The sequence below is a fragment of the Oryctolagus cuniculus genome, chromosome 5 (genome assembly GCF_964237555.1).
Source record: "Oryctolagus cuniculus chromosome 5, mOryCun1.1, whole genome shotgun sequence".
Taxonomy (NCBI): Eukaryota; Metazoa; Chordata; class Mammalia; order Lagomorpha; family Leporidae; genus Oryctolagus; species Oryctolagus cuniculus.
Window position 1 is genome coordinate 62206311 of NC_091436.1, and position 18637 is coordinate 62224947.

Sequence of the window (18637 nt, forward strand, 5' to 3'; positions counted from 1 at the left end):
AAACAGACCAAGAAGCAACAGAGGTCAAGAAATGATCGAATAAGAACTGTTAAAGACTTACTATAAACGTGCACAGAATGCCCGAGTATGGAAAGGAAACACTAGACACACTGAAGAGAAACATGCAAAATATCAAAAGGAATCTAATGGAACTCCTAGAAATGAAAACCATGCTATCTGAAAGGGAACATTAATTGGACAGGATAAAGAGCGGATCGGACATTGCACGAGAACAAGTCAGTGAAGTGGAAGACAGAGAAATAATGACTATCTAAGATGAGGCAGAGAGAAACAACAGTGAAAAAATGTTAATCTCGTGGCATGACACGAGGTGGATTAACACACCTGTAACTGGAAGACCTGAAGGAGGGATGTAGACAGAAAATAGATTTGAAGAAACAATGGTTGCAATTTTGCAAAAATGGATGTAAACAAAACCCACCATCCGAGTTCAACCGACCTCAAGTGAGAGAAACACAAGGAAAAGCCACATTCGTACGTGTCATGATAAAGTGGCTAGAAATCATTCAGAAAAACTCTCAAAAACAAGCAGGGAACAGCAAGACACACTCTGTTCAGAAATGGAAACTGTACAAACCAGAAGGAAACGGAGCAACATCTCCAAAGCGATGAAAGAGAAAATCCATCAACACAGAATTCTAAGTTGAATGAAAGTATCTTTCTGGAATGGGAGTAAAATACCTCTTTCAAAATAGCAGAGTTGGGGGCCGGCGCTGTGGCGTAGGGGGCTATACTCTGCCTGCAGCACTAGCATCCCATATGGACACTGATTCGAGTCCCAGCTGCTCCTCTTTCGATCCACCTCTCTGCTATGGGCTGGGAAAGCAGTAGAAGATGGCCCAAGTCCTTGGGCCCCTGCACCCTTGTGGGAGACCTGAAAGAAGCTCCTGGCTCCTGGCTTCGGATTGGTGCAGCTCTGGCCATTGCGGCCGTCCTGGGAGTGAACCAGTGGATGGAAGACCTCTCTCTCTGTCTCTACCTCTCTCTGTCTGTAACTCCACCTCTCAAATTGTAGAGGAAATACAGCTGCAACCAGAGACACAGAAAGAGAAGCAGACCCCTCCTCCCAACACAGACCTTGAAAAGTAGCTGCTCTCAATTAACTAGTGAAGCAGCTGCCCACTGTTATCTTGTCTAGGGAGGGAAGAAGTCCTAAGCTCTGCTTCTGTAAACTCCAGTCATAAATCTGTCCTAATAAATCTGCCCCTGGTATCTCTTCTACAAACATACCGTGCCCACCGACCATTGGAAGTGTGGTCCTAAGTCATGTAGGCTGCAATTTAAACCCACCAATGCTGTAACAGCTAAGGTATGTTGCTGATGAACCTGTAAATATTGTAAGAAACTTGGGAATGTTGCTCAGTTCTCGGGAAATGATTCCAGCCAAGCCCACTGGCGTAATAAATTGCTTGAATCCTCCACTGTTTCTGGCCCCTGTTTGAATGGAGGGAGTTTTCCCACCCCAGGTTTCTGTAATAAAGTTAATAAATAAAATCTCGAGGTCAGCACTGTGGCTTAGTGGGTAAAGCCATCACCTGCAGCGCCGGCATCCCATATGGGTGCTGGTTCTAGTCCCAGCTGCTCCACTTCTGATCCAGCTCTCTGCTATGGCCTGGGAAAGCAGTATAAGATGGCCCAAGTGCTTGGGCCCCTGCGTGGGAGACCCGGAAAAAGCTCCTGGCTCCTGGCTCCTGGTTCCTGGCTCCTGGCTTTGGATTGGCACAGCTCTGGCCCTTGTGGCCAATTGGGGAGTGAACCAGCAGATGGAGGACCTCTCTCTCTCTCTCTCTCTCTCTCTGCCTCACCTCTCTCTCTCTGTGTAACTCTGACTTTCAAATAAATAAATAAATCTTTTTTAAAAATTAGTAAACCAAATCTTTTAAAAAATAAAAAAGTATATATTGACTCTTGTCATTGAAAAAGCAAAAAAACCGCATAGTCGGTGAGAATTTCCCCCGGCAGACCATGTTCAAGGAAGGTCTTCAGACAAGAAGCAAATGATATCACACAGGGCTTTAGACTGTACTGGATTTCTCAACCTTGATGCCATTGACATTTGGGACCAGAAACCTCTGTGTGCGAGGCTGCCCTGTGCACTGTTTAGTGGTGTCCCTTGTCTCAGTCCAGTAAATGCCAGTAGCAAACAATCAAAGCCCCCCACCCAAATCTTCAGAGCCAAAGACTTCTCCCGGACATTGCTGAAGGTCCCCAAGGACCACAATGTCCTCCAGGGCAGTCCTCCCCCTCTCTCCCCTGGGAACCTCTGACACAAAAGGAATGAAGCATGCCAGCATCAAAGAGGAGAATCCTGAACAATGAGTGGCTGAACTTGCAAACAGAACCTCAATACCTTTTGTCTCTTTGTTAATTGCTAACCACAGGTAGCTGCTAAAGAACCAATTTGAGTCCATAGAAAGGGTAGAACTCAGCACAGGATATGCCTTCCCAAGATGAGCCAACAGCTTTCTTTTTTTTTTAAAGACTTATTTTATTTATTTGAAAGACAAAGTTACTGAGACAGGTAGAGACAGACAGAGGTCTTCCATCTGCTGGTTCACTCCCCAGATGTCCGCAATGGCCGGAGCTGCGCCAATCTGAAGCCAGGAGCCAGGAGCTTCCTCCAGGTCTCCCACGTGGGTGCAGGGGCCCAAGGACTTGGGCTGCAACTGCTTTCTGAGGGCTGGGACTATCTTAGCCTGTGCTGTATTGCCCGGAACTCCCAGGACAGAGGGAACCTTCAGTGGAGACTCAGTCCACCAGTTGGTGTCTTTAAAGTGAACTACAGTATTGTTCTTTAATAATAATATTTGCACTAAACGAGTTCTGCCAACTACATGTTAGAGGAAACCCTACCCTAGCCAGATGATACACCAGGAAGCCAGCTTTGTTCATATATCTGCTGTACTCCAGATGTGTTTCTCAGATTGCAAAATGACCCTTACCTGCAGTAGAAGCAAAGGTAGGTTTTCCGGAGTGTACTCTCTTCTTAGGCAGCTCTCTAGCTCCCTCTGCAGGACATCTGCCTGAATAACAAGGGGCTTCGCCGTGGCCACCTAAACCCAAATAACTGGTCTTTAACATTTCAGGTCAAGAAACCAGAAAATGCCAAACATCACAAAAATCAGCCATCTCCAAGGATGTAGTGGACCTATCTAACCCAGCAGGGAGCTGAATACTGGGCTGTCTTGTTCTAGAACCCACTGCCAATAACATTGCCTGTATGTTGGCACAAATAAACATTTCCTGCTAAAAGTTCCCAACATGTTAACAAAATTGAACTCATTCTTGGATAAAATAGCCCTCTGTCCTACTCACCTGTAAGGTTCTCTGGAGTGCCAGTTCCCGTTCTCTTCTAAAGTAAGAAATGTCTTTCGGTATCTGAACAGAGCTGCAGAAAGATGTATACAATGGAAGCTGTAATTATGGAGAGTATACTAGAGCAGGTTTTAGGTAGGCCCTGGATAACCCATAACTTCACAGCTGCCTGTTTACAAATAGGAATATCAGAAATCACCAAAGTTTGTAGAAAATGAATATAATGGGGACCAAGGTTGTGGTGCAACGAACGAAGCCACTACCTGCAATGCTGGCATTTCATATGAGCATGTGTTCAAGTCCCAGCTGCTCCATTTCCAATCCAGCTCCCTGCTATGCTCCTGGGAAGGCAGTAGAAGATGGCCCAAATGCTTGGGACCTGCCACTGACATGGGAGATCCGGAGGAAGTTCTGCTTTTGGATTGCTCAGTCCCAGCTGTTGCAGCCATTTGGAAAGTGAACCAGGAGATGGTGCTGTGGCGCAGTGGGTTAAAGCCCTGGCCTGAAGCGCTGGCATTCCATATGGGTGCCAGTTCTACTCCTGGCTGCTCTACTTCTGATCCAGTTCCCTGCTAATGTGCCTAGGAAAGCAGCGGAGGATGGCCCAAGTCCTTGGGCCCCTGCACCCATGTGGGAGACCCAGAAGAAGCTCCTGGCTCCCAGCTTCGGATCGGCACAGCTCCAGCCATTGTGGCCATTTGTGGAGTGAACCAGCGGATGGAAGACCTCTCTCTCTGTCTCTGCTTCTCTCTGTAACTCTTTCAAATAAATAAAATAAAAATTTTAAAAAGATGTATTTATTTATTTGAAAGTCAGAGTTACACAGAGGGAGAAGGAGAGGCAGAGAGAGATCTTCCATCCACTGGGTCACTCCCCAGTTGGCTACAATGGCTGGAACTGCACCGATCTGAAGCCAGGAGCCAGGAGCTTCCTCCAGATCTCCCATGCAGGTGCAGGGGTCCAAGGACTTGGGCCATCTTCCACTGCTTTCCCAGGCCATAGCAGAGAGCTGGATCAGCACAGGAGCAGCCAGGACTCAAACCAGCGCCCATATGGAATGTTAGCACTGCAGGCAGCGGCTTTACCGGCTATGCCACTGCACCAACCTCCTAAAATAAATCTTTCAAAAAAATAAAGTGAACCAGCAGATGGAAGATCTCTCTGTTCTTCTCTATCTCTGTAACTCTGCCTTTCCAATAAATTAATACATCCTTTTTTAAAATGAAGATGCAAATAATGAAAATATTGCATGATTTAAACATCTTTTGCAACAAAATAAACCTGTCTTTTCATTCCACATTACCACGAGCTCTCAGAAGTCCCCTGGCATCAAATTACACAGGATTCTCAGGGGCTCAGGAAGGCCACGATCTTCTGTCTTGGTCACAGTCTTTCTCAGGTGTGCCTCACGGTTGCTGAAACTTTCTCTGGGCCAGTTGTTCTCACCTCCCTGCTGGCCCGGATCTACCACACAGTTTCCTACTCCAGAGTACAGGGAGGCACATGTGATGGGAAGCTGTATTTCCCTCATCTGTCTGCCCCACGTAACCTTACTTCGTTCTCATCTGGGTTGACACATAAAACCCGCATCTGGTCATTGCAGTCAAATGTTTTTATCTTGCTATTCTTCCTGAATTACCTAGGGATGAAAACGACCCTTAAATATTAAACACAGATCGGCCGTTGCTGTGGTGGAGCAGGTAAAACCACTGCCTGTGACACTGGCATCCCATATGCACGCCATTTCGAGTCTCGGCTGCTCTACTTCTGATCCAGCTACAGCTAATGTGCCTGGGAAAGCAGCAGTTGCTGGCCCAAGTGCTTGGGTCCCTGCCACCCATGTGGGTGACCTGGATGGATTTCCAGGCTCCTGGCTTCAGCCTGGCCCAGCCTTGGCTATTGTGACCATTTGTGGGATGAACCAGTGGATGGGAGATCTCTCTCAGACCTCTCTCTTTCTCTGTAACTCTGCCTTTCAAATAAATAAAATAAGTCTTTAAAAAAAAAAAAAAACATGGAATCTTCTGGAAATGATCCTAAGCATACTTTCTGCTTTGGCACCCAATGGCTTTAAATACCCATCACAGAAACACACTGAATGTTGGTTCTTCAGAGATTAGCCCTGGGGGAGCTTTTCTGGCCTCTGGCACAGTCATCACCATGGACTTGCACTGGGCTGTGGGACCCCAGGCCCAGGAACGCGGCTCTCCTGATTTTGTGTCAGACACACCCCAAGGCTTGGCAGTGCTGGGAACACATCAGGCACCCAATGGCTTTAAATACCCATCTCAGAAACATGCCAAATGCTGGTTTTTCAGAATCATCTTCAGGATGGTGGGCCACTTCACCTGCTCCCTGCCTCTTCTCCTGACCTCTCACACCCTTCCCCCATCCACGTCACACTTGCTCAGCCTAGCAGTGTTGCTTTGATCAACAGTGGTCGTACCGTGAACAGAGACACAATGGACGCAGGTCCAGGAGGCCTGTCACTTAGGGGCTGATTTGGGTGCCACGTTCTATAAAAGAATTTCATTGCTGTCGTTGGCAGCATTTATGATGGACTAGCTCTTAAAAGAATTCATGAGCAGGTCCCTAGCATTATCTCAGATTTCAAAATTTCTCATCAACATCAAGGTCAAGCTCGAAATACCATTGGGTAAAGTGAGATCTCTTTGCACTGAGTAGGATCGGTGTGTCAGCTCCTGGAATTTGAAGCCAGAAGCACTTTGCGGTTTTCTTTGGTGAGACATTGCTTCAGTCCACCCTGACTATTGTAGAATGCCATAAGGTCTCAGGGGCACTGGATGCCGCTGCTGTTTGGATGCCACTTAACTGAGCTTGAGATGGTGTCCACCGTCCACGCGAAGACAGCCAGGGGCTGATGGAGAGCACACGGAGAACAGGCCCTGAGCCCCCGCCTGCCCACCGCCAGCGACTACCTGTAAGCTCTGTTAGATGTTCCCCAGAAAGGCCCCTGCCCTTCTAGCTCAGACTTCAGTTCGGCCAGCCGCACGGCCAGTTCTTTCTCCAACAGCTGGGTCCTCTCCGTGGATGCGAGCTTGTGAGTTTCATCCATGCCTTGTGGTGGCTGTTTTTCTGCATCCCTGGAAAACAAGAGCATGAAACTTGTGATGGATTTCCTCGGCGATCACTAGCCAGTGGGTGGGACTTGATCTTTGTCCAAAAAGCTATGTCAACTCTGTAGACACATGTGTGTTTGCAATTTAAAGAAACCGCCAGACTGCTGTTGTGTATGACAATTTAGTTGTATAGAGGGAAAAAAAGTAGGTTGGAATCTCCAGCGACCACGCAGCCCAGTTCATCTTCAGAAATGCCTGCTCCAGCTTTGACCATAGGGGTTTATTAAAGGGAGCTCATCCCCTTCCCCACCTCTGCAGTCTTCACAAAGGCAGGGGTGGGGAGGGGTCACACACTCAAGGCTGTGAATAGCAGTTACAGCTGACTTCCAACATCACTCCAACGGGAGCAGGCAACGAGTGTGTACAGGAACTCTCTATACACCTAGAGAATTTCTCCAGGAGCTTTTCTGAAGGTGCACAATTCTGGCAAGGGAGAGTCCAGCAAGGACAGAGAGTTACCTAACCTGACTGTGATCCACGCACAATTGAGTTTGGAAGAACTTGTACTTACGCATCTGAATGCAGTTTTTTTAATGATGTATTTATTTACTTGAAAGTCAGAGTTATAAAGGAGAGAGAGAGAGAGAGAGAGAGAGAGAGAGAGAGAGAGAGAGAGAGAATCTTCCATCTGCTGGTTCATCCTCCCCTCAAGTAGCCACAATGGCCAGAGCTGGCGCCAGGCTGAAGCCAGGAGCCAGGAGCCAGGAGCCAGGAGCCTCCTCCAGTTCTCCCAAGGAGGTGGAAGGGTGCAAGCACTTGGGCCGTTTTCCACGGCTTTCCCAGGCCATCAGCAGGGAGCTGGATTGGAAGCAGAGCAGCTGGGACTCAATCTGGTGCCCACAGAGGATGCTCACGTTGCAGATGGCAGCTTCACCCGCTGTGCCACAGCATGTTTTCTTAATTTTGTTCGCCTACATTTGGCATACTTGATTTTACCATTAAATAAAAATAGCTGCTGACTTCTCACCTCACCCACCCTGTCAAGTTCAACATAATTGTTTGCTAAGTACTAGGCTGTGGTATTCTAATTTACAGTGTGGATTAACTGTGTGACCCAGAAGTCCTGAGCTCTGTCAGCTGCATGGGATTCAACAGATGATGCGTTTCCTCACGTTGCTGCTGCCTGCACTTGTCCTGGACAAGTTGGAGTAAAGTCACTCCTAGGTCACACTACACAGAGAGCAATGAGACTGGTTTTTTTCCCCAATTTCTAGATCGTCACTTTTTCCTTCCAGGGATATGTCAGTTTCTCCACTCTGCTGTCATTTCAACAAATAATTAAGCTGTTTTGTGTCCAGGCTTCCTTTGGGGGCCCATTTATTCTTTTCATAAAAGCACTGGCCACGAAAAGGAACATCCATGTTTGGCCCAGGCCGTGAACCTGCTGAGTCACAGACCTGCCCCGTTTGGCCGCGATACAATGCATTGTTATTGTTCCTAGCAAAAGTGAAATGTTGTCAGGAAAAATATTTGCCACTTGGCAGTGGCCGCTCAAGTTGGACAAACAGTGAAACAGCTGCCTTGACAGCTGCATTCCAACTGGCAGCCAAGAGCGGCAGCCCCGCAGCCTGGCGGGTCCTCCTCCCCAGCGCAGACCCTCCGCCTTCCTTTCCTGGTGAGTGTCCACGTTGACGGCTCAGAAACGAGAACGTTGAATCCGGCACTGTTTAGCTTGCTACACAGTCAAGTACAGTGTTCAGAAAACTAACATAGAAAGTTAGTCTTGGACAATGGTAGCAACCCAGAGGAATCCACGCCTGCTGAGCGGGCAGGTTCGACTTCCAAGAGACAAATGACTAAGGATGGGGGGGTTCATTTATTGAGCACCTACTGTGTGCCAGGCAAGCCGTGGGCCCTCGTTTAGTACCAGAAAAGAGATTCTCAGGAATTTCTTCCATCGTGTTTTTAAAAAATCAGTACATGTAACTAACTTGATTAAAGAAATACTGATTTTTTTATGGTTGTAATGATCTGTGATTACTTTAATATTTTAATATTTGGGTGAAATGATCATTTTTCCATTCAATTATTGTTTATAGCAATTGTTCATATTCCCATGAAACTAGGTTCTTTTTGCTTTTTACCTGTTAAACTTCTTATTAAGAGAAGTATTATAAGTGAAGCATTATTAAGAGAAGTATTTTATTATAATGTATTTAAAATATGCTATCTCAGGGCTGGCGCTGTGGCACAGCAGGTTAATACCCTGGCCTGCAGTGTCAGCATCCCACATGGGTGCCAGTTTGAGACCCAGCTGCTCCGCTTCCAATCCAGCTCTCTGCTATGGCCTGAGAAAGCTGTAGAAGATGGCCCAAGTGCTTGGGCCGCTGCACCCACATGGGAGACCTGGAAGAAGCTCCTGGCTCCTGGTTTTGGATCAGCACAGCTCTGGCTGTTGCGGCCAATTGGGGAGTGAGTGAATCATTGGATGGAAGACCTCTCTCTCTCTCTCTCTCTCTCTGCCTCTCCTGTCTCTGTGTAAGTCTGACTTTCAAATAAATAATCTTTAAAAAATAAAGTACACTACCTCAGAAACTAAAATAAAGAGAGAAAAGGAAGGAGGGTGAGAGAGGGAGAGGGTAGGAGGGAGTGAGGAAAGAATATCATTATGTTCTTAGAATTATACCTACAAATCACACTGAATCTGTTAAAAACTAAAATGAAAATAAAAATTATATAAAAATCCTGTTTTATGTGTTGAAAAAGTGGCACATTTTAACTGTAAGACAAAGCTAGAAAGATAAGGCTAGGGTGTTTAATGGGTGGTGAGAGGGGGCTTGGATGGTGCCACGGCTTAGAGATGCTGTGTTGCCACTAAAACTCCTCGTGAGGCTTGGTTCCCAAGGTGGCAGCGTTGAGAGGGGGTCAGGTGGTTAACAGGGGAGTTTAGGGAATGAGTGCTTGCTCTTGGGAGCTGGACTGGTTACCGTGAGGGGTGACTGCTAGAAGCGAGTTCAGCGTGCTTAGCTGTCCCTCGCTTCCTTCTCTGGAAACCCGTGCTCCTTCTCCACGCGCCTGCTTCCCCTCCCTGCCTTTCCACCACTATGTGACACAGCACGAGATCCTTGCCAGAAACCAAGGAGACGCTGGTGCCACCCTCTTCAACGAGCCTGCTTCCCAAACTGTGAGCCAAATTAAGCCTCTGTTTGTTTGTTTTTAAATAACGTGCCCAGCCTCTGATATCTGCGCATAGCAACATAAAATAGACAAGGCAGACAGAGATAAAGCAGGCATGTTTAGAAGAGAAATACTGAGTAACTTTAGACTCTGCCTGGAAACGTGTACTTCATGTTACAAATGTCAAGGTGATTGTTAGAAGGACAGAAATGCAACCTGGAGCTTCCCAGACAAGTGGCGATGAGGGCAGAGGGACAGGACTCAATCCAGAGCAGGGAAAGAGGTGGAAAAAGGAAACGAAAAGGAATAGAGTAGAAATGAGGTCAAGTAGCTTGGGGATTATAATGAATATAAACGCATGAAGCCTACCTATCCAAAGAAATAAATCAGCACAGCTCCAAGTGTGTTCAAGGACCCTAAGATTTGGGACTGTGACATACAGCAACATAAAGCAATGATTTTTATTCTAGCAAATGCTAGAATTTACACTGCTAAGCAGACAGACCCCACTATCACTACAGGGGGACTCAACCCTCTTCACGAAGATCTATACAGGATAGAGGTTCTGTAACATCCTTGGGGAAACATTTTTGTTACATGGCCAACACAATCATTAAATTTTTTTAATATACATATTTATTTATTTTTGAGAGGCAGAATTAAAGGGGGGGGGTCCTCCATTCGCTGGTTCACCCTCCAAATGGTCACAACAGCCATAGCTGTGCCAGTCCGAAGCCAGGAGCCTGGAGCTTCCTCTAGGTCTCCCACCTGGGTGCAGGGGCCCAAGGACTTGGGCCATCTTCTACTGCTTTCCCAGGCCACAGCAGAGAGCTGGATCAGAAGTGGAGCAGCTGCAGCTTTACCGGCTACAACACAGCACCAGTCCCTCAAATATTCTTATTTTCAACTGAAATTTCTTCTGTTTCATATTGCATGCTAACTTCTGCATCAGTAGAGGTATAGCAAAGCTGTTTTGGCAAAAAAGACACACCCAGAACAAAGATATTTTGGAGCAAGCATTTGTCTTAGTGGCTAAGTTATGCTTGGGATGCCTACCCTCCGTCTCAGAGGGCTTGGTCCAAGTACTAGCTGGTCCACTTTTTTTTTTCTTTTTTTGACAGGCAGAGTGGACAGTGAGAGAGAGAGACAGAGAGAAACGTCTTCCTTTTGCTGTCGGTTCACCCGACAACGGCCGCTTCGGCCAGCGCGCTGTGGCCGGCGTACCGCGCTGATCCAAAGGCAGGAGCCAGGTGCTTCTCCTGGTCTCCCATGGGGTGCAGGGCCCAAGCACTTGGGCCATCCTCCACTGCACTCCCGGGCCACAGCAGAGAGCTGGCCTGGAAGAGGGGCAACCGGGACAGAATCTGGCGCCCCGACTGGGACTAGAACCCGGGGTGCCGGCACCGCTAGGTGGAAGATTAGCCTATTGAGCCGCGGCGACGGCCGCTGGTCCACTTTCAACCCGGCTTCCCACTAATGCACACACCGGGAAGCACCATGTAATGCTCAGTCCTCAGGTCCCTGCCACCAATGTGACAGACCTGGGTGGAGTTCCAGGCTCTTGGCTTCACTCTAGCCCAGCCCTAGCTAGTGTGGGCATTTGGGGAATGAACTAGTGGATGGAAGATCTCTTCCTCTCTGTCTCTGCCTCTCTGTTTCTAGTCCTTTCAAATAAAGTGAAAATAAATAAGCTGAAAATTTTACAAAAGAACAACTATTTTTAAGTTTCTCTAACACAACGATGCTAATGTAAATGGTCCAGGGAAGTGAAGCAGGCTCTGACACTCTTGGTCACTTAAGGACTCAGGTTCTTCCCAGGTCTGCCCACCACCTGCTAGGTGTTGTTCAGGCAAACATTCCAGCCCTTCCCTTCAGTGTGACTGTAGCGCATGACCCTGGGGGTGGCGCACATCAGGCAGATACACTTGGGGGTCTGCACTGACTAACAAGCTGTGTCTACCTCTGCTTTGCTGAGGTCTTATGTTTGTTTGTTTGTTTGTTTTCTTGAAAGGGTATTAATTGGGGTCAAATGTTTTTCTGGATCTATTAACATGGTCTTGTGCTGTTCCTCATATACGTGTTAATTGAACTTCATACTTCTAAATGTTAATCCAAAATTTGTGCCTTTGGAATAAACTCCTCTTAGTAGTCATTTTTTATATATATTTGAGTGTATTCAATTGTCTACAATGATGTTTAGGTGTTTAGGGTTTTTCTGTTTGTTTTTGTGTTTAGGTTCCTGAGAGAAATTGACCTGTTATTTTCTTGTAATTTTTTTTTTGGTCAGAATTTGGCATACAGGTTATGCTGGCCTCATAAAACAAGTTTTGAAGTGCTTTATTCTCTATTTTCTAAAAAAAAAAGATTTACAATTTGTATGATTTCTTCCTTAAATGTTTGGAATAATTCATATATGAAACACTTGATCTGGAGCTTTCTTTATGGGAATGCTTCTAATAACAGATTTAATTTTTTAACAGATATGAGAGCTGAGGGTATACAACTATATTCTAGATATATGTCTATTGATTTGCAAATATTATCCCCCGTTCTGTAGGTCATCCTTTCATATTTTATTTCCTTTTTTTAAAGATTTTATTTATTTATTTGAGAGGTAGATTTACAGTAAGGAGAGAGAGAGAGAGAGAATCTTCCATCCGCTGATTCACTCCCCCAAATGGCCACAACGGCTGGAGCTGGGCTGATCTGAAGCTATGAGCCAGGAGCTTCTTCTGGGTCTCCCACGTGGGTGCAGGGGCCCAAGGACCTGAGCCATCTTATACTGCTTTTCCAGGCCATAGCAGAGAGCTGGATCAGAAGTGGAGCAGCTGGGACTCGAACTGGCACCCATATGGGTTGCTGGCACTGCAGGCCGCAGCTTTATCCACTAAACCATGACGTTGGCCCCAAGTCACTTACTATTTCAATGCTTTTATTACTTTGAATTTAATTTGCTCTTCTTTCCCCAGGTCTTGAGATGAAAGTTTAGACCAATAATTGTTAACCTTTCTTGTAATAAATTTCCTTCTAAGTGCTGTTTCAGCTGTGTCACACTAAAGTTGGATATTGTATTTTCATGATTTATTTAAATATTTCCTAATTTCCATTGGGATTCTCCTTTGACCTATGGGTCATTTATAAATAGTTGTGTTTTCCTGTTATTAGTTTCTAATGTGATTCCAAATGGCCTAAGGACATTTTCTGCATGATTTTAATTTTAAAAATATGTTGAGTTTGTGTTATGGCCCAACATAAGATCCATTTTGATAAATGCTTATGTGCACTTGAAAAGCAATGTATTCTGATGAGGCAAGTGTTGTCTTAAGGGTTTTTTAAATATTTATTTTTATTATTTCTTTGAAAGACAGAGTTACAGAGAAAGGTAGAGACAGAGAGAGCGAGGTCTTCCATCTGCTGGTTCATTCCCCAAATGGTTGCAACAGCTGAAGCTGAGCCGATTTGAAGCCAGGAGCCAGGAGCTTCTTTTGGGTCTCCCACTGAGTTCAGGGGCCCAGTGGGCTGTCTTCAACTGCTTTTCTAGGCCATAGCAGAGTGCTTGTTCAGAAGTGGAGCAGCCGGGACTCAAACTGACACCTATATGGGATGCTGGCGTTGCAGGCCAGGGCTTTAATCTGCTGCACCACAGCACCAGCCTCCCTAAAGGTTATTTATGTGAAGTCAGTCACATTGTTCAAATCTCTTACGTCCTTACTAACTTTTCAGTCTGATTCTTTTAGGACATATTGATATAAGTGCATTGAAATCTTCAATAATGACTTCAGGTTTATCTATTTCTCTGTTATCCTGACACTTTGGTTTTGTATATTTTTAAGCCATGTTATTGGGTGCTTATTTTTTTTAACTTCTATTTAATGAATATAAATTTTCAAAGTACAGCTTATGGATTACAATGGCTTCCCTCCCATAATGTCCCTCCCACCCGCAACCCTCCCCTTTCCCACTCCCTCTCCCCTTCCATTCACATCAAGATTCATTTTCAATTTTCTTTATATACAGAAGATCAGTTTAGCATACATTAAGTAAAGATTTCAACAGTTTGCTCCCACACAGAAACATAAAGTGAAAAATACTGTTTGAGTACTAGTTATAGCATTAAATCTCAATGTACATCACACTAAGGCCAAAGATCCTACATGAGGAATAAGTGCACAGTGACTCCTGTTGTTGACTTAACAAATTGACACTCTTGTTTATGGCCTCAGTAATCACCCTAGGCTCTTGTCATGAGCTGCCAAGGCTATGGAAGCCCCCTGAGTTCACCAACTCTGATCATATTTAGGGAAGGCCATGGTCAAAGTGGAAGTTCTCTCCTCCCTTCAGAGAAAGGTACCTCCTTCTTTGATGACCCGTTCTTTCCACTAGGATCTCACTCACGGAGATCTTTCATTTAGGTTTTTTTTTTTTTTTGTGCCAGAGTGTCTTGGCTTTCCATGCCTGAAATACTCTCATGGGCTTTTCAGCTGGATCTGAATGCCTTAAGGGCTGATTCTGAGGCCAGAGTGCTGTTTAGGACATCTGCCATTCTATGGGTCTGCTGTGTATCTCACTTCCCATGTTGGATCGTTCTCTCCCTTTTTTATTCTATCAGCTAGTATTTGCAGACACTATTCTTGTTTATGTGATCCCTTTGGCTCTTAGTCCTATCATTATGATCAATTGTGAACAGAAATTGATCACTGGGACTAGTGAGATGGCATTGGTACATGCCACCTTGATGGGATTGAATTGGAATCCCCTGGTATGTTTCTTTCTTTTTTTTTTTTTTTTTTTTTTTTTTTTGACAGGCAGAGTGGACAGTGAGAGAGAGAGACAGAGAGAAAGGTCTTCCTTTGCCGTTGGTTCACCCTCCAATGGCTGCCGCAGCCAGCGCGCTGCGGCCGGTGCACCGCGCTGATCCGATGGCAGGAGCCAGGAGCCAGGTGCTTTTCCTGGTCTCCCCATGGTGTGCAGGGCCCAAGCACCTGGGCCATCCTCCACTGCACTCCCTGGCCACAGCAGAGGGCTGGCCTGGAAGAGTGGCAACTGGGACAGAATCTGGCGCCCCAACCGGGAATAGAACCCGGTGTGCCGGCGCCACTAGGCGGAGGATTAGCCTAGTGAGCCGCGGCGCCGGCCCCCCTGGCATGTTTCTAACTCTACCGTTTGAGGTAAGTCAGCTTGAGCATGTCCCGAATTGCACATCTCTTCCCTCTCTTATTCCCACTCTTATATTTAACAGCGATCACTTTTCAGTTGTTTCAGCACTTAAGAATAATTGTATATTGATTACAATATTCAACCAATAGTATTAAGTAGAACAAACAAAAAAAATACTAAGAGGGATAACATATTAAGCTGCTCATCAACAGTCAGGGTGAGGGCTGATCAAGTCACCGTTTCTCATAGTGTTCATTTCACTTTAACAGGTTTCCTTTTTGGTGCTCAGTTAGTTGTCACCTATCAGGGAGAACAAGTGGTATTTGTCCCTTTGGGATTGGCTTATTTCACTCAGCATAATGTTTTCCAAATTCCTAACAGGGATCACTTTTCAGTTAAAATGTAAACACCTAAGAATAATTGTGTGTTAATTACAGAGTTCAACCAATGGTACTAGAACAAAAAAAAATACTAAAATGGATAAAGTATTACATTGTACATCAACCATAGATTATGCTTTTTTATTGAAATGAGACTTTCATCATTTTAACTTGTTGTTCTTCATGTCTACTAAGACTTCTTAAAGTCAAACTTACTATTAGTAATACAGTCACACAAACTTTTTTGTTTGGGGAATTAGTGTTTGCATGATATATATTTTAAGTGTGTCTTTTTTAAAAAAAGACGTATTTATTTATTGAAAGAGTTACAGAGAGAATGGGAGAGATGGAGAGAGAGAGAGAGAGAGAGATTGAGAGAGATCTTCCATCTGTTGGTTTACTCCCCAAATGACCACAATGACTGGGACTGGGCCAGGTGGAAGCCAGAGCCTGGACGTCCATCTGGGTCTCCCATGTGGGTAGCAGAGGTCCAAGCACCTTGGCTATCTTCCATTGCCTAGGTACATTATCAGGGAGTTGGATTGGAAGTGGAACCACCAGGACTTGAACCAGCGCTCATATGGGATGCCAGCGTTGCAGATGGCAGCTTAACCCACTGCATCACAACACTGGCCGTATCTTCAAGGGTGTCTCTTAAGTCTGGCCTAAAAAATAATTGTCTTTAATTGGAGCATTTAGTTCATGTCCATTTAATGTGTTTACTGTTATGGTTGGCTTTAAGTGCACTGTCTTTCTATTTGTTGTATTTATTTTAGTTTTTAAGTTGCTCCACCTGTTCTTTGTCCCCTTATTCACTGTTACCATATTGTTTCAGATTAGTCTGATATATTTTTATTATTATATTTACCTTTTCTATTAGATTTTTCATGATACCTGTATGTTTCCTTGGGTAGTTATCGAGAGCAGTGGCTTTCAAACAATAGTGTGCATTAGAATCAGCTGCAGGACTTGTTACACATACACAGCTGGCCCCACCTGCAGAATTTCAGATTTCATAGGTCTTAGAGACCTGAGAATTTGCCACACAAAACTGCACTTTTAATAAATTCCCAGATGATGCACATGTTGCTAACTAAGGGACCACACTCACCTACAGACTATAATATATATTTTTTTGACTTGTCACAAACTACCCTAAGATAGTGAACCTTTTTTTTAAACTTTTATTTAATAAATTTCAAAAGTACAATTTTTGGATTACAGCGGCTCCCCCCCCCCCATAACCTCCCTCCCACCTGCAACCATCCCATCTCCCACTCCCTCTCTTATCCATTCTTCATCAAAATTCATTTTCAATTATCTTTATATACAGAAGATCAACTTGGTATATACTAAGATTTCAACAGTTTGCACCCACACAGAAACACAAAGTATAAAGTACTGTTTGAGTAGTAGTTATACCGTTAATTTGCATAGCACAACACATTAAGGACAGAGATCCTATATGGAGAGCAAGTATACAGTGACTCCTGTTGTTAACAATTGACACTCTTATTTATGACATCAGTAATCACCTGAGGCTCTTGTCATGAGCTGCCAAGACTATGGAAGCCTCTTGAGTTCATAAACTCCGACCTTATTTAGACAAGGCCATAATCGAAGTGGAAGTTCTCTCCTCCCGTCAGAGAAAGGTACCTCCTTCTTTGATGGCCTGTTCTTTCCGCTGGGATCTCACTCACAGAGATCTTTCATTTAGATCATTTTTTGTGTGTGTGCCAGAGTGTCTTGGCTTTCCATGCCTGAAATACTCTCATGGGCTTTTTAGCCGGATCCAAATGCCTTAAGGGCCGATTCTGAGGCCAGAGTGCTGTCTAGGGCATCTGCCATTCTATGAGTCTGCTGTGTATCCCACTTCTGCTTCCCACATTGGATCATTCTCTACTTTTTAATTCTTCAGTTATTAGAAGACACTAGTCTTGTTTATGTGATCCCTTTGACACTTAATCATATCATTATGTTCAATTATGAACTGAAACTGATCACTTTGACTAGTAAGATGGCATAGGTACATGCCACCTTGATGGGATTGAATTGTAATCCCCTGGCACGTTTCTAACTCTAACACGTTTGGGGCAAGTCTGGTTGAGCATGTCCCAAATTGTACATCTCCTCCATCTCTTATTCTTACTCTTATATTTAATGGGGATCACTTTTCAGTTAAATTTAAACACCTAAGAATAATTGTGTGTTAATTAAAGAGTTCAACCAATGGTATTAAGTAGAACAAAAAAAAAAATACTAAAAGGAATAAAATAGTAAGTTGTTCCTTGACAGGACAAGGGCTGATCAAGTCGTTGTTTCTCATAGTGTCCATTTCACTTCCAGAGGTTTCCTTTTAGGTGCTCAGTTAGTTGGATAGTGAGCCATTTTTAAAAACACTATCCAGGGGCTGGTGCTGTTGCGTAGTGGGTAAAGCCTCTGACTACAGTGCCAGCATCTCATATGGGTGCCGGTTCAAGTCCCGGCTGCTCCATTTCCTATCCAGCTCTCTGCTATGGCCTGGAAAAGCAGAAGATGGCCCAAGTCCTTGGGCCCCTGTAACCATGTGGGAGACCTGGAGGAAGCTCCTGGCTCCTGGCTTTAGACTGGCTCAGCTCCAGCCGTTGCAGATATTTGGGGAGTGAACCAGAGGATAGAAGACCTCTCTCTCTCCGCCTCTCCTTCTCTTTCTGTGTAACTCTGACTTTTAAATAAATAAATAAATCTTTAAAAAAAAAAAAAAAAACACTATCCAAAAACTAAAAACCTTATGATGATTGGGGCTGGTGCTGTGGTGTAAGCGGGTAAAGCCACCACCTGCAGTGCCAGCATCCCATATAGGCCCCAGTTCAAGTCCTGGATGCTCCACTTCCTATCTAGCTCTCTGCTATGGCCTGGGAAAGCAGTAGAAGATGGTCCAAGCCCTTAGGCCCCTGTACCCATGTGGGAGACCTGGAAGAAGCTCCTGGCTCCTGGCTTTGGATTGGCTCAGCTCCGGCTGTTGTGGCCAACTGGGGAGTAGACCAGAGAATAGAAGACCTCTCTCTCTCTCTGCCTCTCCTCTCTCTGTGTAACTCTGATTTTCAAATAAATAAATGAATCTTTAAAAAGAAAAAAATAAACCTATGATGGTTTGGTCCATTCATCTCCCTCCCACAATTTGTGCAGCTGCTTTTATTTTACTTCTACACGTTATAAAACCCATAATACATTTTATTACTGCTGCTTTGAAATCTTTAAAAAAAAATCCTCTCCCACATTTTTCTGCTGCTTTTATTTTCTGAATATCCATACTTCCATTGGGTTCATTTTCCTCCAGCCTGAAGAATTTCTTTTAATATTCTTAATATAGCTTTGCTGCTGATTAACTCACACAGCCTTTATTTGTATGAATAAATTTAATTTTTCCATCATTTATAAAGGAAATTTTAATAGGACATAAAGCTGATAGTTTTTTTTTTCAGTACTTTAAATATGTGATTTCATTACCTTCTGGATTCCACTTTT

The 18637-nt window shown here is 44.6% G+C and overlaps 1 protein-coding gene and 1 long non-coding RNA gene across 3 annotated transcripts in view; one reads left to right on the forward strand and one right to left on the reverse strand.

Annotated features, from left to right (window-relative positions):
* The window catches only part of LOC100346633 (uncharacterized), a 172841-nt gene extending 166406 nt beyond the window's left edge, over window positions 1-6435 (reverse strand). Inside the window, exons 1-3 of the mRNA XM_070073713.1 lie at window positions 6276-6435; window positions 3337-3409; window positions 2964-3074 (exon numbers count right to left, since the gene is read on the reverse strand). Of these exons, the coding sequence (XP_069929814.1) occupies window positions 2964-3074; window positions 3337-3409; window positions 6276-6412 (321 nt within the window). The 5' untranslated portion in view covers window positions 6413-6435. The remainder of the gene's footprint in view (window positions 1-2963; window positions 3075-3336; window positions 3410-6275) is intronic.
* Window positions 6436-7922: 1487 nt separating this feature from the next.
* The window catches only part of LOC103349861 (uncharacterized), a 38889-nt gene continuing 28174 nt past the window's right edge, over window positions 7923-18637 (forward strand). For both annotated transcript variants that reach the window (XR_001794273.3, XR_517973.4), the window contains exon 1: window positions 7923-8091. This is a non-coding gene — a long non-coding RNA (uncharacterized lncRNA). The remainder of the gene's footprint in view (window positions 8092-18637) is intronic.